At 40.7% G+C, this 25,387-nt stretch overlaps 4 protein-coding genes across 8 annotated transcripts in view; 1 reads left to right on the top strand and 3 right to left on the bottom strand.

Annotated features, from left to right (window-relative positions):
- The window catches only part of atp8b2 (ATPase phospholipid transporting 8B2), a 28,974-nt gene extending 25,636 nt beyond the window's left edge, over positions 1–3,338 (bottom strand). The window contains exons 1-2 of one of the 2 annotated variants that reach the window (XM_078252916.1): positions 3,066–3,338; positions 560–627 (exon numbers count right to left, since the gene is read on the bottom strand). In XM_078252916.1, coding sequence (XP_078109042.1) covers positions 560–584 — 25 coding nt within the window. In that variant the 5' untranslated portion in view covers positions 585–627; positions 3,066–3,338. Of the gene's footprint in view, positions 1–559; positions 630–3,065 lie in introns of those variants that run through there. The other variant, XM_078252919.1, reaches the window with a different exon arrangement.
- A 1,989-nt stretch (positions 3,339–5,327) lies between these two features.
- On the bottom strand, positions 5,328–11,132 carry aqp10a (aquaporin 10a). The gene is made up of 6 exons (XM_078252915.1): positions 10,127–11,132; positions 9,105–9,231; positions 8,585–8,722; positions 8,329–8,447; positions 8,030–8,247; positions 5,328–5,893 (listed from the first exon to the last, which is right to left on the bottom strand). Exons 1-6 carry the CDS (start codon positions 10,208–10,210, stop codon positions 5,689–5,691), a joined length of 891 nt encoding a protein of 296 aa, XP_078109041.1. The 5' UTR covers positions 10,211–11,132; the 3' UTR covers positions 5,328–5,688.
- Positions 11,133–11,228: 96 nt separating this feature from the next.
- Positions 11,229–18,793, bottom strand: LOC144519632 (uncharacterized). Of its 2 annotated transcripts, none has more exons than XM_078252914.1 (7): positions 18,689–18,793; positions 13,702–16,667; positions 13,412–13,607; positions 13,201–13,299; positions 12,860–13,109; positions 12,636–12,752; positions 11,229–11,852 (listed from the first exon to the last, which is right to left on the bottom strand). In XM_078252914.1, exons 2-7 carry the CDS (start codon positions 16,296–16,298, stop codon positions 11,689–11,691), a joined length of 3,423 nt encoding a protein of 1,140 aa, XP_078109040.1. In that variant the 5' UTR covers positions 16,299–16,667; positions 18,689–18,793; the 3' UTR covers positions 11,229–11,688. The 2 variants fall into 2 exon arrangements, with proteins under 2 accessions (XP_078109040.1, XP_078109039.1); XM_078252913.1 differs by lacking the exon at positions 18,689–18,793 and adding an exon at positions 17,782–17,938.
- A 634-nt stretch (positions 18,794–19,427) lies between these two features.
- ltap1 (lipid transport auxiliary protein 1) lies at positions 19,428–25,342 on the top strand. Of its 3 annotated transcripts, XM_078252911.1 has the most exons (9): positions 19,428–19,694; positions 21,064–21,192; positions 21,302–21,449; positions 22,924–23,025; positions 23,115–23,223; positions 23,374–23,427; positions 23,518–23,684; positions 24,157–24,215; positions 24,334–25,342. In XM_078252911.1, exons 4-9 carry the CDS (start codon positions 22,963–22,965, stop codon positions 24,548–24,550), a joined length of 669 nt encoding a protein of 222 aa, XP_078109037.1. In that variant the 5' UTR covers positions 19,428–19,694; positions 21,064–21,192; positions 21,302–21,449; positions 22,924–22,962; the 3' UTR covers positions 24,551–25,342. The 3 variants fall into 3 exon arrangements, with proteins under 3 accessions (XP_078109037.1, XP_078109038.1, XP_078109036.1); XM_078252912.1 differs by lacking the exon at positions 21,302–21,449; XM_078252910.1 differs by lacking the exons at positions 21,064–21,192; positions 21,302–21,449.
- Positions 25,343–25,387: the final 45 nt, after the last annotated feature.

The raw sequence follows: 25,387 nt of genomic DNA, 5'->3' as shown, positions 1-25,387 counted from the left end.
AAGTCAGATTAAATTTACAACTGGCCTTATCATGCTGCTGTCCTCACTGAGATCTGACTTGACTTTTTAAAAATAAGGAAAACGTGGTTAGGGAAGAATGTGCTCTATTCAGTCCTTTCAGCCACCACTGGTGACAACATTGTTTGTCTCTAGACATCCACCAACATACAGGATGCCATTAGCCTATATATTAAGTATAGTAGAGTAAGTAATTTACTATAATGCATGACTGCATTCACGCTTGTGCTCAGCGTGCTCTTAATGCATCCCTGAACACCTCCAGACTTGGTTTGAAAAATTTGATTAGAATCAATCCTCCATACATCCTGTGTGCATTTACACCTGCATGTTAATGTATTTAAGTGCTATCTGACAACAATCCAGTCACTAAGAGCACTTATTAACACCAGCTAAAAGTCAGGACTCTGAGGGGCCTTGTGAGCTTTCCTGCCAACAGATACCCCCTTGTTTCACCATCATCAAGCCACCAGGACCACTGACACTTAGGAAATGCAAATGAATGCACAAGTAATGAGTGTGTTGAGTGTCAGGTACTGACCTGGAGGGGGCCTCTTTCTGAACATCTCCACTCAGCCAGCGTCCTTCTGCTATAGCCCATGGGATTGTCTGCACAGGGAAAGAAGAGTAGGTGGAGAAGTAGCATTTATTTTGAAGAGAAGCACTGAGGAATGAGGACGGTTGAAGTGGTTATAAAAAAGGAGGTGACATGAGAACCATATAAACCAATATTTTCTTCTGAAACAAAGTGTGACAAAGACAGTGTTCACTTTAAAAAAATAAAATAAAATGCTTGTGTTCAAGTGATGCACTCATTTATTGTCATTTTCAGGGTGTGAAAAACATTTGTCTTGCAGAAGAGTACAAAATCAATTAGGCATTACAACCATGCACACGCGAGCGCACACACACACACACACACACACACACACACACACACACACACGCACGCACACACACGCGCACACGCACACGCACACACACACCATTTGGTCTGTTACAGCCATAATGAGGAAATGACATTCAGCAGAGAGCTGCATCTGTCTCTGTGGCACACAGTGTCTGGGGACTGGTGGCTCGGGCCAGATCCACTGTCAGTCTCCTCCTACAGTGGATGAGAAAGAGTAATAGAGCGGCATTTCCCCAGCACGCTTATCTTCTTGCTTTCCCCTCTACACATTTATGCTGACCTGTTAATATCACACACCTCACTGCTTTCACTCACTGTGTTTTATCTCGGCTAACAGCAGAAAGATGAGAGATGAGGTTGCAAGGTTGAGTTATACATCTCAGTCTCGGGTTTGTAGTGCATACTAGAAGGTACAAACAGTATGGGAGACAGGGGCTTGAGGCAGCAAGCCGCCAATCAATACTTCTGAGAAAGAGTGGCTCTACCTCTCTCCATGTGATTTGGGCCGATCAGCTTTCAGTTACAGTTTCCAGCAGCTCTTGTCATACACTCTCCTCTTCTATTGCATGCTTTCTACTCAACTTCTACACTGCTAATGGAGACTGTGCAATGAGAGTTATTTGGCATGTTCTCTCTCCTCCCTCCACTATTTCAGTTGTCACATCCCTCCATCTCTCTCGCTCTCCATCTGTGGCTGCTGTCTTGTATAACCCTACAGACCTGCAGTGGCCTTATGAAATTAAGGTGGCAACCCCGGGAGTGAGACACACTGAATATCTGAGCACATTTCTTAGCCTCTGGGCAGAATTCCTTTCTCACTGGAGTCTGGCTGACATTTTAGTGGATTTGGAGCAGCAAAAATCCTTAATGAAATGTGTGAACTGCAACATCCAAACTCAGTACCTCACATCGTAAACATCACAAAAAACAAGCATACATGTACTGTTATGTTCCTGTAGAGGCAGTTGGTGACAGTAGGCCATTATGTAGATAGGAACCCTCTTGGTGTAATGCCATAAGACAGTCTACTGTGTCTTCACATAATCATGTTTGTCGATGTAACCTCCTCGTCTACTGTATTTAAAACTAATACTTTGCATAATATCTGCATGGCATCATACTAACATGAACACACGAACAAACTGAAACAACAAAAGACTAGAATAACTCTTACAAAGTGAATAACTCTTACAAAGTGAAACCATTATACTGTTAGCCTGCTCTAAGGGGAAGATTGTGCAGTTATTGAGGAGTAATTCAATTACAGGATTTTTATTCTCTTGTGATTTACTACCACAACAGATACTAATGTAGTTTTTTTTGTGGTATCTGCATGGCATCCTGTTAAAATGAACTACAAGTTTACTGTAGGTCACTATAGTTACTTTCATAAGGAAGCAGAGAACAACAAAAGACTATAGCTTAGTTAAGTCATCATGTAATTGGCCTGCTCTAAGGCTGGTTGTAGGCTATATTTCTTCTGATGGTGTGTGTGGTACAGTAATGGACTCTGTCTTTTTGCCCATTGCTCATTGTTATTTTTGTTTTTTAATCATCTCCATTGTGTGCTGTACTCGGCTGCTCTACACACTCAACACATGTCTGTCTTTAAACAATAGTTAAGTTGTTACTCTCTTCTGGTGTATCATTGGAATTGTAGGTCCGATACTTTCATTGAAAAGCACAGAACAACAAACAACAAATAGAAGACTAGAATAACAAACCACCATGCGATTGGCAGGTTGGAAAGAAGAAATGGAATTAGACAACATTAAGTCTAAATGCTCCGTTAGACATCGATTAGAGGAAATGCAGTGATGTCTGGGGTCAGTACAGTGACATGAATGACTTTCACTTTGACTTTGGAAAAATGTTCTGACTAATGTCAGGCTTTAAAATCAGGTTCATAATCCCCTGAAACTCAGAACTGCACAGTACGGTAGGCTACCTACTGTATGAACTGAGCAGCTTTAATGTAAATCACCTTGTCGCAGTAATACACGCTGAACACTTCACAATAAAAACCGAGATACATCAATATTTTCAGCTGAGAAAGTAGGACTGAAACCGTCTGGCCATTTGTACATGATAAAGCCGGCTAACCAGCGCTACAACAGTTCAGAAAACCCAAACCTACCTTTTTCAAGTTGGTGTTATAAGTAGGTTTCTGGTGGACACATCCCCGTTGCTCCTCTCGCTGAGGTCATGGTGAGGTTCCGGGCTTGAACTGTACGTAGATACGGTCAGTGAGGTGGGAGGGTGAAGCAGGGACCCGGGATGCGCTAGAGACAAACGTGTCGAGGTGAGGGAGGCTTTGGCTCCGGCCAGGGGAGAGGAGAGAGGAGAGAGCAGGGAGGGAGGAGGGGCCGCACCTTATTCACCTTCTCCACCTCCATCTGAACCTCTTGCACTAATGACCTCAAAGCACATTCACTCAGGATGTGACATTTTGTTCTCCATAAGTGGAGGTGTTTTCTTAGTATTAGGCCTATATGCCAACTGTTTGCAACTTTTTAACTGTTTTTATTAGGCCTATTTAAACCCTATGATGGCATGTTTCTGTTTTAACACTATATAGGCTACACAACAATGTATCCACACAAATATTCGCTGTTTAACACCCTAAACACACCCTTTGCCAATAGCCATGTGCTTTTCTCTCCTTTTGTGTCATACCGCCCTCTACTGCTCTGTCAGCATTATCTGCCAACATCTGTTCACTGCTCAGGGTCGCAACTGTAACCTACACTGCATCTATTCAACAATTAAATTGTAAACATATGTTATAATAATATGTCTATTATAATATATCTTTCATAAAGGGATATACGTGTAAAGGGAATCCATTTTTACTTTGCTTTCTACTTACTACTTTTTTAAACATTCAACCATGTAGCCCAAAGACCCCTTGGACTTCAAATGACGTTATTGTTTAATAATATTGTAGCATGCGGATATGCTCATACATAACACAAGCCTTTACTGTAGGGGATATGGAGAAATGGTGTCACAAATAATTTATGAAATTACATTTCTTTCTTTATAAATCTTAAGAAGCATGAAGTTGGAAATGTCTTTGTAAAATGGGAATGTTTGTAAATGAAATGCCACAATGTAGGTTTAAACAATGCAGCATAAAAAATAAGATAATGGCATCAGTAGATATCTCTCTCTCTCTCTCTCTCTCTCTCTCTCTCTATATATATATATATATATATATATATATATATATATATATGAAAAGCTATATATGAAAAAGCTAGTACTGTTAGTGGACCTTGATTTTGGATTGTTATATTACACTGTCTTGTTTACACAAAATGTCACATAATAATACTAATCCTGGACCCTAAGTTGAATAGAATTGTAATTAATCGATAATGAAAACAGTCGTTAGTTGCAGCCCTAGAAAATTGTATTCCTTTCATTGTAATGCAGTCTTAAAAACCAGACCATTGTCATGGCAAATTAAGATTGGCTGACACAGCAGGCATTAAAAATACGTAAATAAAAAAGTTACAGATTCGCAAATGCTATAGGTCCATGACTTGAATTTTAAATTGACTTGGATACAGGTGACTGCTGGGGTCTTCAACTTTGGTAACCCAGACTTAAACGCAAAAGAATTGGAGTTAAACTAACTGAAGATCCACTGATCAAAAACCAAGTGCTATATAAGATTGATTTTGACATTTGCTGTCTAGTGTAACTGTTTAATGAAGTATCACCTTTAGCAACAATGGTACAATTTTGACTTTGTGTCTTGTTACCTGTCCAATCTATTTATTTCATTACCTGTTTCTCTGACCAAACGCTTTATTCTTCTTTATCTCCACCAATAGAGTCATGATGAAACTGAGGTGCACGCCGAGCTCAGCAGTTGCTCAATGAATGTACATGTGCTATCGACCCGATGCCATCAGCATCATTATATAAGGACATCCAGTGGTCAGAGGTCTGACCAACCTGTCAAAAGCATGCTACCTTTCTCTTTGGACTTACCTATGCCCTGCAACACTTTTGAGACATATCATAGGATCTTTGTTGGACATGCGCCCTAAACCATCATCTAAATACACAAATCATACAAAGTTCTTATTTTGTCATTATTTTGACAGATATTGCAGTTTCAACATGATTTGATGTGATGCTGTTTTGTCTCTTATTTACCTTCATCAAAACATTGCAGGTAATGGCTTGTTTTGTAATCATTGATATCGTTAGAAGTGAAACCTTTGAAACAGTGGGTTGTTAGGAGTTAAATAAATGTTATAATCTCAAATCTCTTTCCATCTTGTTCCTCTAAATTTGAGATTGTTGTTGTTTTTAACAGGAAAGTCTATTCAATTAATCAAAATGTTGTGCTTGGGATATAGAAATAACAAAACTTTTATAGAAATCAATGCAGCATAATTTATTTACCAGGTTGTAGTCTGGACTGCATTTAATGTAGTTCATTCACATGTGTGATTAGGTTCATTTTACCAAGAAAAGTAATTTGATCTAACTGAGTAATATCAGTAGTATTAGTTAGCTCAACTTCATTTTGCCGGGTTCATGTTAAATAATGTTACAGGGTTTATTCTACTTCGAAAAAGCCTTGAAGTTGACTCAAGTAATACAAAGGCATTTTGAGTGGTTATTTCTCCCAGAGATGTATGCATCTTAACAGTGGCTAAACTCAGGTATTCAAACTCTGCTTTCTCAAACATAATTCACAAACAGATTACTGTCTTAAACTGACTCATGACAACATATTTTCATGCAGCCTTTAACTCTACTCCATTGTCCCACATTGTGCTGGGCTGCTTGATTTTGTCACTGATAGTGGAGAGAGAGGAGAGGCTCTCAGGAGGGTCTGGGTCAGGCAGGTGCCAGTAGATGAAGAACAAATATATGAAAGTACCTATAACACCTCCAGTAAGTGGGGCCACCAGGGGCACCCAGAACCAGTAGTTGTAACACCTGGAGAGCAGAAAAAAAGGAGTTTAGACGACAGTTTACTTAAAGCGGCTTTATTCAATATTTTTTATAATGACACTGAATGTGTAATGATAAAGGGTTTGCTGACGAACCCGCAGAAAGTTATTGCCCAACTCTGCAGCTCTACTGATCTTTTTTGCCTCTTTTAGCTCAATGGTTTGGTTTTATGGCATAGTTAATGATTTCATTATGGCACAGTTAATGGTTTCATTATAGCACAGTTAATGGTTTCAATGTCACTGCATTTCCAGAGGCAGAAGCAGCCATTTTTAGCAAAAACAAAACTCAGATTTTGTACACTACCTGTCTGGCACCATCAAAGTTACAGAATGAATTGCTGTTAATGAAAGTCGAATATTAGTAGGCCTAAGCTGCTATTTTTTGCAGTTAACTAAAATACCAGTGAATATTGGACTTGCACCTGTCAGGTGGCCAGAAACACAACACTGATGGGATTATATTGTTGCTCTCTGTCTGTTGTGTGTGTAAGTATATGCAATTATTTTTTAACATGTTACTCATAACAGCTTTATAAGGCCATATGTCAGAGATGTGTGTTTTTCCAGTATGTTTTGGAGTTATTATGCCCCCTAGTGGGCTAGAATCTATTATGTAAGGGGAGACACTACAGGTGAATAGGGTAACATGTTTAACAAACTTATTTCAGACTTCCCAAGTTGATTACTTGCATATAAGAAAATATTTTTTTGTATTACAACTTCTCTGAAATGTTATGTTTAAATATGCAAATTAGGCATTATCTAATTAAATATGTGCTAATTTGCATACATTTCCAGAATAGAACAGAAATCTGAACATTGGATAAAGCCATGCTCAAAATTCTCCAGTCACTCCATAAATCAAAAAATACTTTCAACAGCCATAAAAAAAATCAGTTTTCACTATATTTAGGAATAAAATGTTCTATAAATCAGTGTATGAATGACATATTAACAAACCCCTCTGTGAAACCTTCAGAATATACAGTAGATAGGAATTAAACTGGAACGTTTGGTATGTATGTGCTACAGAAGTGGAGATTTCTGGTATGAGTATGAGAAAAAAATATTTTGAGAATTATTTGGGTTAAATATGCAAATTAGGCACTATCTAATGCTAACTTTTGGTAAATTTAGGATTACAGTGGCAAGTAGACTAAGTAGTAAAATAAAGACCTAAATGTGTATTTTGGATTTTTCCTTTCCACTACTCTGAAAGAAGACATGTTATGGAAGCAAATAGCTCAAAATGAGTTGCTACAAAGCTATTAAGACGTGATCACGTAAGGCTTGTATCATGTGGACGCGCCAACAGTTTTGTTGTCATTACTTAGAATTCCTCATGGGGGCGACAGAAATTACGCTCCCCCTACAGCTTCGGAATAGATATTTGGCAGCTCCTATGTTTACTTGTGTCTGACTCCTCGCTCGGTCAGTCTTCCGTTTACTCTTTCTCTGTTCCTCCAACAATGCTTTCCTAACTTTCTGCTTCTTTTTTGCCGGCTCAGTCATGACGATAGTGTGAAAAACTCCATCGCTACCTTGTTACCCGGTTCCTGAATGGGCGTATGTGTGCAGTGCCGTGAAACAATTCTTTGCATCGTGAAATCTGATATCACGACTCGCCGGCCCAAAGTTGCAAGGGTGGTTTTTCAGCTCACAGGCGCTAGGGGGGAGCAAGACGACCACCATTCAACTCGAAAAAAGTCATATAACCATTCCAGTGACTCCGAAGCTGTTCAGTTAAGGTAAATTAAGCTAAAAAAAACTGCATAGTTCCCCTTTAAACAGCTGTGGAGCCACAGATAAACCATAGAATCATAAGATCATAAAGAACAACATTAATCAGATGTTCTGAAACAAGCTGACACTTTATGTTCCTTTGATCCTGCAGAAAACAGCTGATAAACTCTGACATATTTTCTAAGAAACACAAGGTGAAAGGTGTGAAATGGCAAACAATTCAAATGTCATTATAACAGTTTGAATGAATTGTGTAGCTTTATCAGCAAGCCGTTAAAGTATTGATAATAAATGTGCATTCTAGAGTTAGCAGTTTTGAAAGTTGTATGTGTTAAGTGCTGTCATATGCACTCTTTATGTTAGATAAGATACTTACGTAAAGACCTCAGTGCCCCAGCCTGCAGTCAGTGTTAAGAGGCGTGGCCCCAAGTCCCGAGCAGGGTTTATTGCAGCACCACAGTTGGCTGACATTGACATAGAGATCCCCAGGACGATCACTGCCACTATAGCAGGAATCAGCTCTGAGGGAGCCGGTGTGTTCCTCTTTTCTTCCAAACACAGTATGCACAACATCAGCATGCCAGTGCCCACTACCTAATGACATGTGTAAATGAGCTCAGAAAAGGAACTGCTGTTAAAGTAAGAATTAAAGTTTACACAAATTCCCCCACTAACCTGGTCAAGGAAACTTCTACCCAAAGTCATGTACTCTGCGGGATATGTGGCAAATATAGACGCTGTCTCATTTGGGCCATAGACAGTCAATACTCCTCCGCTAAACTCCATTATGGCATCTGAGACAGAAACAGAGGGAATATAGCAAATGTGTACAAAGCTTCTGTTTTTATTATATTTCTCCAGTCATAGTCAGAAGTTTTCTTTATTTATCACCCTGTCTGTATGTCAATGATGAAGTACCAGACAGACAAACCATAGTAGACCAAGTAGACGAGCCCTGATGCCAGATAAGCCCCCAGCACCTGGGAGAGGCAGTAGGGCACCAGCTTTCCCCAGGGAACCTGGCCCAACACACAGAAACTCAGAGTCACCGCTGGATTGAAATGAGCACCTACAGAGACAAATAGAAGATGAAGGGCGTGGAAGACAGGAAGGAGGAAGACAGAAGTGAATTACAGCGAGAGAGATTTAAAGGTGATTAAATCTCAGATTATTTGTAGCCATGCAGGGTGTCAGCTGGTAGAGATCTGTCAGAGTGAAGACCTTGAAAAAAGAAAATGGGCGAGGTCTCTTTTTCAAGAGCACCCAATATTAGTGTGATAAATCTGGAGTGCTCAGATCAGTGAATCACTGCAGTAACGGACAAGTCTAAACTCAGAGTGTGAGGCAGAAAACTGAATATTGCTGCTGTATTTTACTGTACGTTTATCTTTCAAAGACTATATTAAGAGTTAAAAGATCATATCATGGGGAAAGTAAGAGTCCTTTTTTACCTGAGATGTTCTTGGTGAGGTACATAGCTGACATCACGCCCACGGAGAAGGCCATGTTGACTGACAGGAACTGGCCTTTAGTCTCTCTGCTTGTCTTTACCTGCGCTGCAGCAGAGCAGCCAAAGAGCTTCATGGCAGATAAAAGGGGACAGAGTGAGTGGAAGAAAACCCATCGAAGGCATGAAAAGTAAAGAGAAACATTTTTAACTTCTGGGGAACAAGAAAAAAATCCTTCCATGTATAGGAAAAAAATATATATATATATATATATATATATATGTGCACATTTTGTAATGTCTTATTGCTCTCTTAGTGATTCATTATTTATAGGTCAAACAAATATATCAGTTATCACAGAAAGAAATGTTTGTTTAAATTGTTTAAAGTGATTCATATCCTCTCACGAACGCTGTAAATAAACTGTGCACTTCTTATCTAAATTGCCACATAACAAGCAATCTGACTCTGACCCCCACAGATGAGAGGAAGTATTTTATGTCTTCATCTCATAAAAACTAGGCTTTTTATAACTAAAACGTAATGGTCTATAAATTACTGATCAACATTTAATTATGTATTTATTACAGGTTATTCGACTTCACGTCAATGGTGTCATAATAATTAATGTAAATGCCAAGGCCATTAATGTTTTTGGCAACAGTAAGTAAGTAAAATGTATTTATAAAGCGCTTTTCACAGACATAAGTCATAAAGTGATTTACAGGGGCAAAAACAAAAAATACAATGCAGAGTAAGAACACGATACACAATCAGTATTACACAATAATGTTGAAAGTGCAGATCAGGTGCAGACTAGCCAACCAACCACCTATCTAAACAGGTGTGTCTTTATCTGATTTAAAAAAAATGCACCCCTCTGTCTCTCTTTTTGTGTATTAAATGTTTATTCAGGGATTTAAAGAAACTCCAAATGCTCTGAAACAATGTGGACCTTATTGATAATTAAAATTAGACAATTGCTTAAAAAATAATAATAATCCAAAAGCCTGGGTGTCACTTACCAGCAAGACGAAAGTTCCCAAGAACTCAGCCATGCACTCTCGCACCAGTGCATTCCTCACTCTCCCGACACGTCGGTTCAACATTGCTGGAATTAAATCCTTCTTCTCATCTCACACTGAGCTCCGTCTCTGTTGTCAGACACACCAGCTGTGCTTAAACAAGTTTTTTGTCACAACTTCCACCTGAGCATCTGAAGACCTGTGCACTGTATCCCTTCCACTTCTCTGCCTTCTCTTTTTCCACAGCTGGTTAAACAGTATTACTCATTTATTGGGTAGTGATACCTGAGGATTGGCTGGTGCAGAGAGCGTATGTGCCTCAGCAGTTAGAGGTCATAGGAACGGAGGCCATAAACAGTCAGATTATGTGTTGACAACACACTAACAGAGACCAATAAGTCACAGAATATATGTACAGCAGAAACCTCTTGCAGAAACCCATCTATAGTACTACTTTCCACCAGACACCAGTTACAGATGTTAATTATCTGTGCTTATTCATCCCTGTTTCTTCATAAAGGCATCAATCTGTGCGAGACAGCCACAGGTAACACTAACATACTGAATAAATAAGACTACATCTATTGTGTGTAAACCACAAGAAAGGTGAAATTAAAACATAATTCTATGAATGGATATAGAAAATCTAAATTGTTAAATGATCTCCATGGAATTCAAGTCCAAAAATATATTACTGGCGTGGTGAAACCTTCCTGATAGGGAAGCCCCTCTCATCATTAGAGAGCAAGATGTCACCATAACCCCTCTTCACTGAACTCTGGACTACTAATGGATTATATAACCCAAATAATTGCTGTTGGGAGTAAAGAACCGTGTTATTGCTGATAACTTTCAACTTTTTTATCTGTTGAGTATGAAGTGAAGTGATGACTATCTCCCCACAACATAAACCTTGACATGGTGCGTGGTGACATCTACAGCTAGTAACACCTTATCTTATCACATCTAATTTTCAGGAGTATCATTACTGGTAACGTATAAAAGGACAGGTACCTTACCCCACTTCAGAGTTTTGTCACCAAGGCTTTTTCTGCCAACTGGATGCAGGATAATATCATAACACACTATCTACAAAAAAGCATCACTTTAAGTTAGGATTTATTAAAAAGCAATATAAATGCTAAATGCAGTTAGCTTCTATTCACAATATATTATGACATTTGTTTTTATCCACAGGCGCCAAATGACTAGCTTTTAGCTGACCAAAGTATCTGTTTTAAAGGTTGGTTGACTTGATAAATGTATGAGTCATCAGTGCACATTAAACATTAATATGGCCAGTACAAAAACTTCCCAGGCCTTGAGGTAGATATAATCCTGTAACTAAAGTGAGAAAAATACACACTTTTCAAGATTATATTTCCTTTAGGGATTTGTTATAATGACTACAAATTGTTGAATTGTTTTGATCGCATTATATGCCCAGATAGCTCACTTAATCCATGTCAAGTTCTAAGCCACTGCAGGCAATGGATGGCTTTTAGTTTTTTGTCCTTCATCAGTCACTGAACTTTACTGTGCGCAAAGCACCACAACAATCCTCATGTTTCCACATGTTTAGGATGGCGACGAAGCACCACGTCCACAGGTCCAGAGGGAAGTTTTCTGATCAGAGTCCAGGCCTCCAGGCGTCTCATCCCCACCATGCTCATACCTTCAATCTCTTCGATCTCATCACCAGGACACACCTTATCCACAGGACCTCCTGAAGGGGAAAGGGTGGATTTAATAAACATGTCTGTACACAAAGGGAGGTCAACTCCAAGCGGTAAATGAATGATAATGCAGCATGTGTATGGTATTTGAATATAGGATATTAATTCCGATTGGGGCAACAAATATGAAGTTTAAATATGTATGAACAAAACCGGTCTTCCTTTTTTCTGCCCAATTACAAAGACCTGGATCACCACAGACAAGTTAAAAAAAACAGTTAAAGACAATAGTCACATTATGTCTCTTGACTTTACAATGAATTCCTTTTCTTATTTTATTTGGCAGTAGAGTAACCTGAATAATTTAATAAATCAAACATTTCATACATTTTGCTTTGTTTGAGAAGATAGAGTGACATATGTCCTCATACTTTTGGTCTAGGGTTGTTCCATGGTTTGGGCTCTGATTAAGAAAAACTTAATACAGCAGCAAACAGGGATATTTTTAGACAATTGTGTGGTTTTCTGTTTCAACATGACTGTGATCCTGTGTACAAGTGAGGTCTATAAACATGGTTTTCTGAGTTAGGAGTGGAAGATGTTGTATGGCCTGCAGGGAGCCCTGATCTTAACCCCATCCTTTGGGCAAGCTAGGTCTTATCACTCAATGCCTGTGCCTGACATTACTAATGCTCTTGTGGCTGGATTTTTATATACCTTTGGTCATCTAATGTATTGTATGTCCTACTCTTTGAGGGGAGGCAATCTGATCTGATTTAAATCTCTGCATTTCTCTGTAAATAAGATCTGTAATACTGAGCTTCAGTTCTCACCCTGGAAGATCTTCTGTACAGTAAGTGGTCTGTTCCCCAGATTGGAGTCTACACCTCCCTCCAGGCTGAATCCCAGATCCCTGCTGTTCTTCTCCAGACGCACACACAGAAGCCGACCTGATAGAGCAGCAAAAGCAGAAAAGACAGATAAAGTACCTCACTTTGAACTGCTGCAGATTTAGAACAAATGTATTTCAGAACTCTGGTAAAGTAAGACTTCTCACCTGTCTCAGTGAACTGAGTCTGTGTTCGTCCCTGATTATTTGTCTGCGCTCCCCTCTTACAGACACTGCTATTCCCTCCCCTCCTCAGGACTACCACCCCCATCTCCCGAGTCTTTGTTCTCCTCAGGACCCTCAGGGCCTCCCAGTGGGTGTAGCTGCACAGTGCCGTGCCGTTGATTGACAGGACCTGGTCCCCTTCCCTTATGGAGCCTTCCTGGGCTGCAACACCTGAGTGAAACACCTTGTGAACCTGAGAAGAACACATCGTAAGACAAATGAAGAGATTGAGGACAATGCGCTTAAATATTTTCAGGAGAAAGCAGGAAGGGATGTTTCCTCACAGTGACTGGCTTGTTCTGGTCCACGCCTCCCGCCAGACTGAAGCCCAGTCCCACTCCTATGTCCTTATGGAGAACCACCACCTGGACATCGTCATAGTCCTGCAAAAACAGAAGGCAGAGAGAATGAGAAAGAAGTTGGAGATGCACACTTTTTGGACTGTGTATGCCTGATCTCAAAACCACAAAAAGTTACTGATGCTGCTGTTTGTACCTGCATAGTGCTGTCCCCAACACTCCTGACATCCTCCAGCAGCCTGTCCAGCTCCTCACTGGGCATCACTGACACACAGGACAGAGCCGACATGTCTGAGCTCAGCGAGGCTGTCCGATGGCTTGTATATTGCCACTCATCGCTGTCATTCTCAGACTCATTCTCAACTCCAGCAAAGTTACACAGATCTGAAAGACTATAGGGAAGAAAGACAAGAACACATCTGATAACTTGTTGGAAGGAATACCTTCAGCAAACCAGAAATGTGATAATATATAAACAGTACCCACCTGACGCAGAAGCTCTTGTGATCCGACTGGCTCATGTTACTAGTGATGGTCAGCGAGGACCCTCCAGAGTCGGAATCATAGTTTGAATCCTCATCTCTCTGTGTACTTTCATCATCATCCTCCTCATAGTCATCTTCATCATCATTCCAGACCTTAATCTCTGGGTTCCAGCCAGCTACCCAAGCATCCAACACCTGTTTCTTCCCATGTGGGTTGGCTGTATTGACATCTGGAGAGATAAGGTCGGGGAGGTTGCTGTGGGACGAGGTAGCGAGGGGACGAAGGTGAGGAGGGGAATCTCGTTCGGGAGTTTTGGCTGCTTGTGTGAGGACAGAAGTACTTTCATTTCCACTTTCTGCAAAGGAAATGGCGTTCACTGTGGTAGGCGAAAGAAAGGGCGAGTGGTTTGAAGAGTTTGTTGGAGTCTTGTCTTCATCACTAACAGGTGAAGTAACTCTAGGGGATGTTGATTTCTGCACACCAGCGGAAGTGTCACAGGAGTCGAACAGTAGTGAGGGTTGATGTCTCTCGCTTGCCTCCTCAGGGCTGGAGATTTTGTAGAAATCTGTCTCATCTATGTAAAAGTTTCTGCGTTGTCTTTGAGTTCCTCCACATAGTGGTATTTGTAGTGTACTTTTGAGTCTGGAATATTTCCCAAAATCTTCAGCACAATTGTTACCGCTATACATTTCTTTCTCTTCATTCTCAACCAAAACATTTCCTTCTCTCTCTTTCTTCCCTAATCTTAGTCCAACCTCGTCCACCGACAAAGACCTATGTGACACGAGCTTCTTTCTTGATCCTGTACCCGTCTCCTCGGTTTCATCACCTGCCTCCTCTCCCTCTTTTAATCCGTCCCACTTGTATCTCAATCCACCTATAGCTTTTGCTGACCCGCTCTTTTTCACTCCATCATGAGCAGAACTGAGTTGTGTTGGCACAGAAAAGGCCCGTCTTGGCATCAGGACCTGTCCTGTAGCCAAACCCTGGACTCTCTGTGTGAGAGCCTCAAACTGGTTGATCTTATTTCTCACACTGGCTGCAGAGGCGGCCGGCAACCCCTTCTTCTCTACTGGTATCATCGTGATTTTCTGTGGGTTTGACTCAAACACATCTTCATCATTGCTGCTATTCTTTAATTTGTTTTTTTCTTTTGCTCCATCATCTATCTCTTCTTCTTCAAGCCAGCCAGTTCTTTCTTTCATTGTCCTCGTTATTACATTTGTCTCGCCCTTCACCCCACCCAGGGTGCCACTTGCCCTTCTCTCTCTCAAACCAGACAAATTGTTCAAAGAAACTGATCGCTCTTCTTCTAAGAAAGTGTTTGACCGTGGAGGTGCATTAATTCCTTTTGCAGTCCTTTCAGATCGTATCTTAGCTGCTACAGATGACCTGCTCCTTGCTCTATCCAGAGACCTTGTGCCCATTTCCTCTGACCCTCTACCCCAGTTAACCCCCCCTTCTTCTGAATACCTGCCCTGGATCTTTCCTTGCCACTGAACCCCTGACAATCTGTCCCTAGTCCTGCTTGTCCCTGGAGAAAGTGAAGTCTCAGAAGTGTCTTTTTGTGTCCAGGTGAAGGACTTCCTGCTTTGCACTGGAATGAGGATACTTTTCTCCCCTGATGAGAAACGCCTGGGGAAGGTTTCCCCCGATGACCTTTCATATGAGATCTGCTGTGGCAAGATGAGGATGTCTGTGGCTGTTTCTCGATAATGGGACGTCACAGGGTTAGAGAAGTCGCTAATTTTGCTGCAATCCTCCATTTTACCATAACCAGCTGACCCATAGAGTTTCTCAATCCGCTCCATTATACTCTGACCTCCTTTAGGCCCAAACAAAGTAGATGTCCCTCTGACACCAGAGTCAGGTCCAGACAGGGACCTCAACCTAGTGGGGAGAGAATGACCCTTACTGGCCATGTCCAAAGTCTGACTCATGTTCTTCACTGGGCTCCTCTCTCGAACATTACTTGCACCCTCAGAGTTATATGTCTGTATTGATGACATCACCATGCCCCTCGCGCCTTCAACTCCAATCCTTCTTTTATCCGAGCCTCGTTTGGTTGACAACACGAACATGTCAGAAATTTTGCCCCGATCAGGGCTTGATACTCCTGTACTCCTATCTAAACTCATACTTCTACTTGACAGGTCGTATCTCCTCCAGTCTGTCCTGCCCTGGCTTTCAGATGCAGGATTATAGTTTCTACTTCTGTCAGTGCCAAACTCTGTGATAGTTTTGTCTGCTGTGCCATTCTGGTTCAGCTTGGTAGACATTTTATGGCCTGATGTTTCCTTCTCCTCACACTGACCTTTGACACTGCTGTGACTCCCAGTCCTGCCGTGATAACCAGTGACCGGGCGATCCTCCTCCTTGTTTGTACCATTTGTGCCAGTGTGTGTACCATATCTCTCTTTCTCACCGACTTCCTCAGTGCTTTCCCTCTCCTCCTCCAAAAAACATCTGGGTTTCCTAACACCTGGCCTGCGAGTGAGACTGTAAGAGGGAGAGTTTGCAGAGCGGACAGTGAAGCGTGCTCCTGTCCTCTGCTTGTCGTACTCACTCACTGGAGTAGGAAGCATGGACAAGTCCATTGTCTGAGAATAAACAAAGTTAATGACCTGCTGTCAAGTGCCAAATCCCAAAAAGAGAGCAGAAGAGTGAACTTGATATTTAAGCGATTCCAAGCAACTGTCTTTTAGACTGCAATCTGGAAGAAAGTTTGTCTGCAGCTGTGTGTGAAAAGCAGTGGAAAAAATTACAGCCCTCTCAATAGTTTCTTGCACAGAAACAAATCCTGCATTGGAAAGTTTGATATTTCAGCGATGCTCCTGATGATTCTCTGTTTTGTGGTCTGGATGAGATGACTCCTCTGGGATCCTCTCCTTGATCTCTTGTCGTTCTGTCCCTTGTCCTCTGTCTTCGGTTCCCCCAGCACGACTTCAGGGAACTGCTCCCATTGCCTGCCAAGCATAAAAATGTACAAATTTCCATCCTGAGAATGGATTGGGCTGGAATGTTGTGATATGTGGATTGTGGACTCTCTGGCTCCTCAAAATGGTCAAACAGAATCACAGAGAGGTTGAGGACAGTGAACAAAACACATTACAGAGAAGTTTAAAGTGGACAGAATGGAGAAGATGAAAAAATAGAAACAAAAGAGAGCATGAGGGCCAGAGAACCAAAAACAGTACAGTATCCTCACTCCTGTCAGTTATGCCATTTTACATTCTGACATTCCCTTCACATTGACGCAATGAGCCCATTCACAGAACACTGCACTTTGTTGTACACACATATCATAATGGTTGTTTACACAAGCAACATAGTCATGACTACCTGTCAGCGTCAGCAAAACCTGAACCAAAAACTGGAGAAACTCACCTAACTGCAATCCACCCAGCAAAAACAATGCATCAAAGTGCCACAATTAGTCTCTGTGTGGCGCGTATCGGTCCCATATAGAACCAAAGGGAGACTGACTGAAACCATGTAACAGTGGATTGATCAGATAAGATGAACAAAGATGAGGAAAAAATCATTTTGATTTACATAGAGCCTGTTGAGAGATAGATAGAATTACTGATGGACAATGGCTCATCAGGGATATCTGAGTTCACAGCCATACACAACAGGCAATGTCAGTAAGCCAGTGGAAGCATTTCTGATCATTAATCAAGTCAGATTTAGGATCCAATCATCTCTATTGAAATGAAACAACCATTGATTTACTGTACAAATACAATAGGACAAAAGAATCAGATAAGCACTGCCTGAATAAATATATGAAGCTGTCTAGGTTACAGCGGATAACTTTGGGCGACATTCTCTGTGGTTCTTTCCAATGCAAGTGAGCCTGAGTGTCGGTTTACAGAAACACCTGTTCTGCTGGGTCACAAAGCCTCCCATCTGGGTAACCTGGGCAACACTGCACTGTTTACTTTAAACTTGGATTGAACAGCAAGAAAGACACAAATGCACCCAGACATCAGACAAAAACCACAAATGTACTCACTCATACACACATACATACAAATTAGCTTATGAATCAAACATTCACAAACACATGTACCTTACCTTATCTAGGAGTGAAGAACCACCGTGTTGACACAGGTTCATAATGAAGGCAGCGCTATGTAATGACATCAGCTACTAACTCCTCTCTCTCTCTGTCTTCTCTTTCCATCAGCTTTGCATGATGGAGTGTGTACAGTGACACAAACCTGCCACACTGGTTTATCCTCTCTTCTTCCTCTCTCTCTCTTTTTCTGTCTGTTTCTCTCTCTCCTCCCCCTCCCATTGTTGTTTCTCCCTCTTTTCCTCTTCTCACAGGGTAGCATTCCTGACTGCAGCTCAATGTGTCACCCACTAAATGGCTCAACAGGGAGTGCACACACACAAACGCGCGCGTGCACGCACACACACACACAATGACACTTCAAACTCCCTCTCACGTCAACATTTCATAGCTCAAGGGAGAGGAGATACAGTTCAGATAATTGTGTGTAACGGAACAAGAATGACATTTCCCAACACAAGCTTATAATATCACCCCACCTCAAGGCAAACCTAAGTTTAATCATCTGGACTGAGCAGGTATCAAAATACATAATAACAGAGTACCTTTAATTGGGACCAGAGACCACAAAAAGCTCATGTTTAGCCAGAAATATCAGCAGGGATTATGTAATATTGTTAAAAGTACACTCGTATGACATACTATACGTTCAACAAAACAGAACTCAATTGCAGACACACTTGTTGAGAATCTGTGGGACTGTAATGTCTGAATGACTGAAGGAGAAACAAAACCTGATATTGTTGATAAGCTTTTTCCACACAAAAGAAGAAAAAGAAGCATTGTTGAAGCAAAAACTGGATTCTGCAGAGTGGGAAGGTGAATAAACAGCCTTTGAGTCACAGATGCATAAGGAGCAAGCAGACATAAATATATAACATTTAAAAACTAAACACCAGTACTTACAGTTTTGGTTGTCATTTAGAGGCTCACGTTCTTAGGCTACTGCTGCTTTTTTGCATGCACCTGCTCCTGTCTTCCGTTGAGACAGAGGAAACTGTGGTTACTTCAGCATGCTGCAACACTAAATAAGGGACTTCTTAACATCTCTGTGTTCCTGTCAAAAGTGAAAACAGACTGACTCAGACACATTGATTGTATAGGCCAAGTCTTAGGACCTTAATGATCATACAGCAATACAGACAGAGGGCTGGTAGGTTGCATGGTCGTCTTAGGACAGAGATAAGTCTGTGTGTAGGGGTAAATTGCTCCAGTGCGACTCCACAGACACCAACCCCTTGTTCCTGCCAGAAGAATGGCACCCAGTGTCTCTGCAGGATTGATGCAAATCACTGTCCCGCTCACTCAGACACACTGGTTATGTAAATTCACTCTTTAGGGTGAATAACTCAGAGGGCCATAATCATTAGGTCACAGTGGATATAAAACGCAATTCAGTGTGAAACTAAAATAAACGGCAAGAATGTGAAAATTTGTGAACTAAGTGATTTAATGGTCTATATCTTTGTGTTTGTGTGACTGTTGGAGCTGGAAACTACAGAACTCACTGGCCTTTATTTTCTGTCATTGGGGTGTGTTAGTTTGTTGTGAAGTCACTTTCAACAGCAGATGGCAGAAGACACCAGAGTAACGTCAGACATAAACGTCACCTTGCCTGTACCAGTCACGTGACCACCCCGGAAAACAACAAACCGGGCGGTTAGCGAAATGTAACAACGGAGAGTACTTTACTTCCCTGTTGTCTGTCTTTCGTTTAACGTTATCTTCGTGTGTTTTAAAAACGAGCAATTCAATGAAACAGTATGCCTTTCAAAGGCCAAGTGTTGGACATACTTTCCGTCATTTAGCTTTGTTTAGCTAACGTTTGGTTAAGTTTAACCATTTCAAAATGCGGAGTGATTCTCTTCTCTCGAGCGTTAACGTGGTGCTTGTAATGGCCTTCGGTAGTCTGGTGAGTGTTTCACTTTGTAACTGTGTTGTATCCAAGTGTTTAAGTTAAATCTCAAGATGACAACAATCTTAATGTCGTATTTTACCGGCTTAATTTTCACAACAGTTTATGTAGCATATGCCGTCCTTGCATACGAAGTGCAAAAAACTAAATCCCAACTAAACGTAAGGTCCGCCATGAAATCTGAGTTTAACACTTTATTTATGAGTGCGTTTGAAACACCTACAAAAACAATCATACTAGACCAAAAACACGCAGACTATCACACGCACACAGCTACGGTTGAAAAACTGTGTGGCTTCCCAGATCCTAATTAGTGTTGACGAACTGACCGAAGAGCCGGTTAATTAACCCGACTCGTGTCACTGAACCGGGAGAATCGAGTGCCATACGTCAATGAACCGACTCACTCCTGTTCTCTTAATACATCCATGCATTCGTGCCGTTGTGTGTAGCTGGTATTCTTCTGCTAGACTGCTACTGTGTGTGTAGTAATCTAGCTCATTAACGCCTCCAGTGGAGTGGTGGTAGAATCAATCAGGAAATCGCCTAGACCGCGCACCAGGCTACTGAACGAGACCGAATGTAACCGTGCAACCGGCCGCTCGAGTCTAATGTAATCAAGCGGTGTCTTGGTTCTCGGCAAGTTTGAGATATGAACCAAGCCTTGTTTCTGGTGCATCTTAGATGATTGTGTTCATGGCAATTCACACATTATCGATGGGGAAGTACATCACATACAAATACACGTCATGGTATCTTGGTAGTTATGCTAAGTTAAATGTTAGAGAAGTGAATGTTGCTACATTAGGTAAGCTGTAACGAGGAGATCGCGCACCAGGCTACTGAACGAGACGAAGGACCGTAACCGAGGGTACTGCATGAGTCTGTGTAATCAAACGGGTGTCTAGGTTCTCGGCAAGTTTGAGTTATCAACCGATCCCAGAAGCCTTTATGTCTCGTGCATTTTAGAATTGTGTTCATGGAAATTCATAGGCTGCATTACTAAGGGGAAAGTATTATATCACATACAAATACACGTAATGTTATCTTGGTAGTTATGTTAAGTTAAATGTTAGAAGTGAATGTTGCTACGTGGTAGTTAGATATGGGGTGCCGAATGTAAAAGTTCGGTTACAAGTTTTTAGCTGATACATTTTCAACATTTAGCTCACTTTCCTCACATTTAGCGCATTTTCCTCACATTTGAGACAGAAATATTATATATATATATATATATATATATGTGTTATATCTAAATCTAAATGTTAAATTTATATCTATGTTAAATGTTAAATATATATCTAAATCTTAAAGATATATCTAAATGTTATATCTGAATGTGTCTAAATATGTGTTATATCTAAAGGAAACCACGCCCACTGCAGTTGCTTCAAATCGCGCTGCACCGCAATTTTCAGTCAACACCTGTTGGTACAGTAAATACTGACTACAGTGGCGCTGTTCGACTAATGTTACTGGATTGAAACACATTTCGGTCAGTATTTTGTATTATTGACTTATATCACAGAAATGTCTTAATATTTGTGTGTACTATAATGCCGTTGTTTTGTTTGACTCATATCTCCTTGTGTGTTTAACGTTAGTTTGACTCATCCTTCACAAGCAATCTAGCTCACACACTGCAGCCGACATGTCATCTGAACAGGCCTCGCAGCACTGTAACTAACTAACTTAGCTAGGTCTCGCAATGCGAGACTGAACAGCAGTAGGCCTGTCACACTATAGCCACATGTAAGTAGTTTTCAATACTTTTGAAATTGAAATTGATTGTGACATTTTAGTTGTGTTCGGATGAATATGTTGGCTGCATAGCTGGACTTTATCAATGCTGGGCTAATGTTAGATTGCTTGGGAAGGATGACGTTAGTCACACACGGAGATATGTAATTCAAACAACGGTATTGTGATTAACATAACTATTAAGGCATGTCTGTAATATACTGGTCCATTAATAATATAAAATACTGTAGATCAGTGCTTTCCAATCCTTCTGGTCTGAGGTTTCCCCCACAGCCCTGTCGTATAAACTCACATAACCCGCCCTATCAATTCCCAATGTGTTCACACTATTTATCATATTAAAGTGAATATTCTTACATTTTCATGCAATTGAACTGTAAACATTTAGGTTGGTTTGGTCAGAAATTCTACTAACTAGACCTTTTACTTGAAGTGTGGTTAATGTTTCAAAAGTCATCCATTACTTTTAGCTAATCATTTCAACTGTTAGCTATGTCAGTAGGCCACTTTTAGCTATTTTTTTCAACCATTGATTACTTCGCTATATGTTTTAACATATGTGTTGAGCTGTTTTAGCTGATATATTGTTTTGAATCAATCATAATTCAGTTATTATTTTGATTAGTTAAGCTGCTCCACAATCTTTCCAAGTACCCACTGGCTACAACAGAGATACCCCTGGTATGCTGGGGCATCACTGGGTGCAGCGCGATTTGAAGCCACTGCAGTGGGCGTGGTTTCCTTGGGAATTTGAATATTTTCTAAATATTTAGCTTTACACTTGGCGACACATTTAGATATAACATTTATATTTAATATTTAGATATATATTTAAGATTTAGATTTAACGTTTAGATATATATATTTAACATTTAGATTTAACGTTTTTATATATATATATATATATATATATATATATATATATATATATATATATATATATATATATATACACACCGCATGTAACCGTGGCCAGTGCGTGAGTCTAATGTAATCAAGCGGTGTCTGGCGGGGCAAGTAAACGCGCACGCGAACCGGTGACCGAATCTATTAACCCGGTAGGCTAACCTACGACCGTCCGGTTGAACCGACTCACGTAAAAGATTCAGTTGTCCCATTACTAATCCTAATTCCCTTGCGCCGCTCACCTGTGATTTCCTCTTTCTAACCTCTGTGATTGTGGTAATTAGCACACATACACACAGGTGCGCCGGTGACGTAGTGTCCGACAACATATATATATATATATACACACACACACGCACAAGTATAAATTGGCTACAACAGTATGCATTAAGTTTAATAGAATGTTTTGTATTTTAATTAATATATTTAATTATTTACATATTCACACATTTATTGTGTATTTGTTTGTTTGGTTCTGTTTATGATCCACTGGCATATTCACTACGCTTAAAAAGGGTTATAAAAGAATCTACTAACTCTTGACTTTCCTCTATGGTAGGTGTTTGTTTTGCTGTTTATCTTCGTCAAAAGACAAATTATGCGATTTGCCATGAAGTCTCGGAGAGGACCACATGTTCCCCTTGGCCACAATGCTCCTAAGGTAACACACACACCATAATGAACCAGAAGTGTGATGCTGTGCAGTGTTTAGCTTGTTAACTATAGCAGTTTCTTGTATGTGTGCTGTAGGAGTTGAGACAAGAAATTGAAGCCAAACTATGCCAGGTCCAGAAAATCCACTTTGAGCCTCGTCTGCTCTCCCCAGATGATGACCGGCTAAAACACAAAGAACATTCTGGTTAGAGAGGAACACACACACACACACACACACACACACACACACACACACACACACACACACACACACACTAATACACACCAGTCCTGAAACTATCTACGTGAATAGTTTTTATGCAGTTGTACAGAGGAATCTGTGTGTCTCTTGCAGGTTCCCATGACTACCTGTACAGGATGAGAGCACTGGATGCCATCAGAGACACTGGTAAGCTTTGTTGTCACTGATGTTAGTCACAGTTTGGTTTTGTTGTCATGACAGACTGTTGCAATACCACCTGCACTTTTCTGTCAACAGATCTTCCTTTCCGTGAACTGGGTGGCACATCCGCCGCCGTGACGGGTAAAAGACTTCGGACCTGGCTTCTACATCTACGAAACTCCCACTGTGCGTTCCGAGACAGTCTGAGCTCGCTCATCGACAAAGTGCTGGATGGGTACAGCAAAGCACGTCACGGGGCTGAGGTCAGCGTCTCTGTGTGCATTTTGTGTGCCAGAGATGTAACATCTCTTTAAACAACATCGTCATGATGTTTTAAAGAGTAAAGTTAAACACAAAGTTAAAGTTAAACTCAAATGAAGTTGACTTGATGATATTGTGATATTGTGTCACACAGTTCTTGTCTAAATTAATAACAAGAACATTGAGTTTAAAACGTGGATAACATAAACGTACGATCTAACCGTGCCTTGTAGTTCAGTACCATGAACACCCATTTACATATGGCACACATGATTGCACATATGTAATGGTTTACATTATAATGCATGTTCTGTGGTTTACTGTACATTACACTGTTGTAAATTGTTACTTATTTATATAATATCCTTATGATTAGCATGGTTTTCCTTTTTACCATATTGCCCATCCTGGTGTGTACTATATACTGTGTAAATGTACTGATGTCCTGTCTTTGGCTCCTGCTTTTGGCTGTAGGCTTTTGGGGAAGCAGAATTTTTGAAATACCAGGAAGCTCTAACTGAACTGGCGTCTGTGTGAGTAAACACAACCTTTTCTCACAGTGCTCCCTTACAGCTTTTGCTTTGTTGCTAATCCCGTCGTGGAATGTTAATTATGCCCCGGGAACAATGTTTCTCCCTTCCCTGTTTTCAGCGTCAAGTCTCACAGCAGCAGCAGCACTCCGAGCCAGTACCACCAGTCCGCAGCCAAAGACCTGACCAGCACCACAGAGCTTGCAAGCTCCTCCTCCTCCCCCACCCAAACCACCTACCTCACATCTTCAATGCAGCAGCGTAGCAAGCGGCCCGGACACTTCCTGGAGCTGAAGAACCTCAAAGACAACTACAACACTCTGGACAGCTCCTTCTGAAAACTTGTGACACCCATCCAAAAGAAAGTTCAAAGACAAGGTAGTGCTGCCAGTAATTAAAGTGCCTACGGACAACGGGTCACTGTCGCCAGATAGTTACGCGTGAAATGAAAAACACTGCCTTCATGTATTAACACATATTGCCTGGTTTACAGTATAATGCATATCAGACTCATGGCTCTTTACCTAAGTGTAGCTTATGCATATATACTGTATTAATGCATGTTTGAGTGCTATAATTGGGTAGAAAAGTGACTATAGTAAGTAGGGTTGATTTGACCAAAACAAAACCAGTCATGTGGCTATGCAATGACAAGACAATCATATTTATTGCACAGTGTAAAGGCCTATGCAGACTTGTTAGAATTAACCGACTGTATTTAAACACGCTAATAGTTAACAAAGATTGTAGAGAAAACCAGTATTAATTGTGGGAAAACACACTGTTTATGTCACTTATGTTTACATCTATGTATGTCCTTTTTTAAGCCTTAAATGTTTGTCTTACAGAAGCCATACTTGATTTAATGAATTTTGATGATTAAGTGCTCTTTTGATTTAATCGTTCTCTCAGTGCAATGTAACAGTAACAGTATTCCAGTGCATTAATGCATTCTGAATGTTGCATCAGGGGAAGTCTCTTTCTGGACTTTTTTTTTGTCTTTTTAGACAGGGACCTAGTATTTAGGGTTCCCAGTGAAGCATGTGATCTCCATGCTTGAATCATTTTATTTTCTGTGGTGCTTATTGTACAAGTTGCCATCCAAATAAAACTGTGACGTACTGTCAAAATGTTTTATAATGTTCTAATTTCTAGTGTGCATAGGGTCCAGCAGA

This window comes from Sander vitreus, chromosome 6 (genome assembly GCF_031162955.1).
Source record: "Sander vitreus isolate 19-12246 chromosome 6, sanVit1, whole genome shotgun sequence".
NCBI classification, from domain to species: Eukaryota; Metazoa; Chordata; class Actinopteri; order Perciformes; family Percidae; genus Sander; species Sander vitreus.
This window is presented reverse-complemented; position numbering and strand designations above follow the sequence as displayed.

Coding starts and splice junctions, on each gene's coding strand:
- ltap1 (XM_078252910.1), top strand. CDS start 19,632: ATGCGGAGTGATTCTCTTCTCTCGAGCGTTAACGTGGTGCTTGTAATG. Junction 19,695..22,923: donor TAATGGCCTTCGGTAGTCTG/GTGAGTGTTTCA, acceptor CCTCTATGGTAG/GTGTTTGTTTTGCTGTTTAT. Junction 24,216..24,333: donor CTAACTGAACTGGCGTCTGT/GTGAGTAAACAC, acceptor CCCTGTTTTCAG/CGTCAAGTCTCACAGCAGCA.
- LOC144519632 (XM_078252914.1), bottom strand. CDS start 16,298: ATGGACTTGTCCATGCTTCCTACTCCAGTGAGTGAGTACGACAAGCAG. Junction 13,608..13,701: donor CACAAGAGCTTCTGCGTCAG/GTGGGTACTGTT, acceptor TCTTCCCTATAG/TCTTTCAGATCTGTGTAACT. Junction 13,300..13,411: donor TTGGGGACAGCACTATGCAG/GTACAAACAGCA, acceptor CTGTTTTTGCAG/GACTATGACGATGTCCAGGT.
- aqp10a (XM_078252915.1), bottom strand. CDS start 10,210: ATGTTGAACCGACGTGTCGGGAGAGTGAGGAATGCACTGGTGCGAGAG. Junction 9,232..10,126: donor TGGGAACTTTCGTCTTGCTG/GTAAGTGACACC, acceptor TCTGCCATGAAG/CTCTTTGGCTGCTCTGCTGC. Junction 8,248..8,328: donor GTAGAAGTTTCCTTGACCAG/GTTAGTGGGGGA, acceptor ACATGTCATTAG/GTAGTGGGCACTGGCATGCT.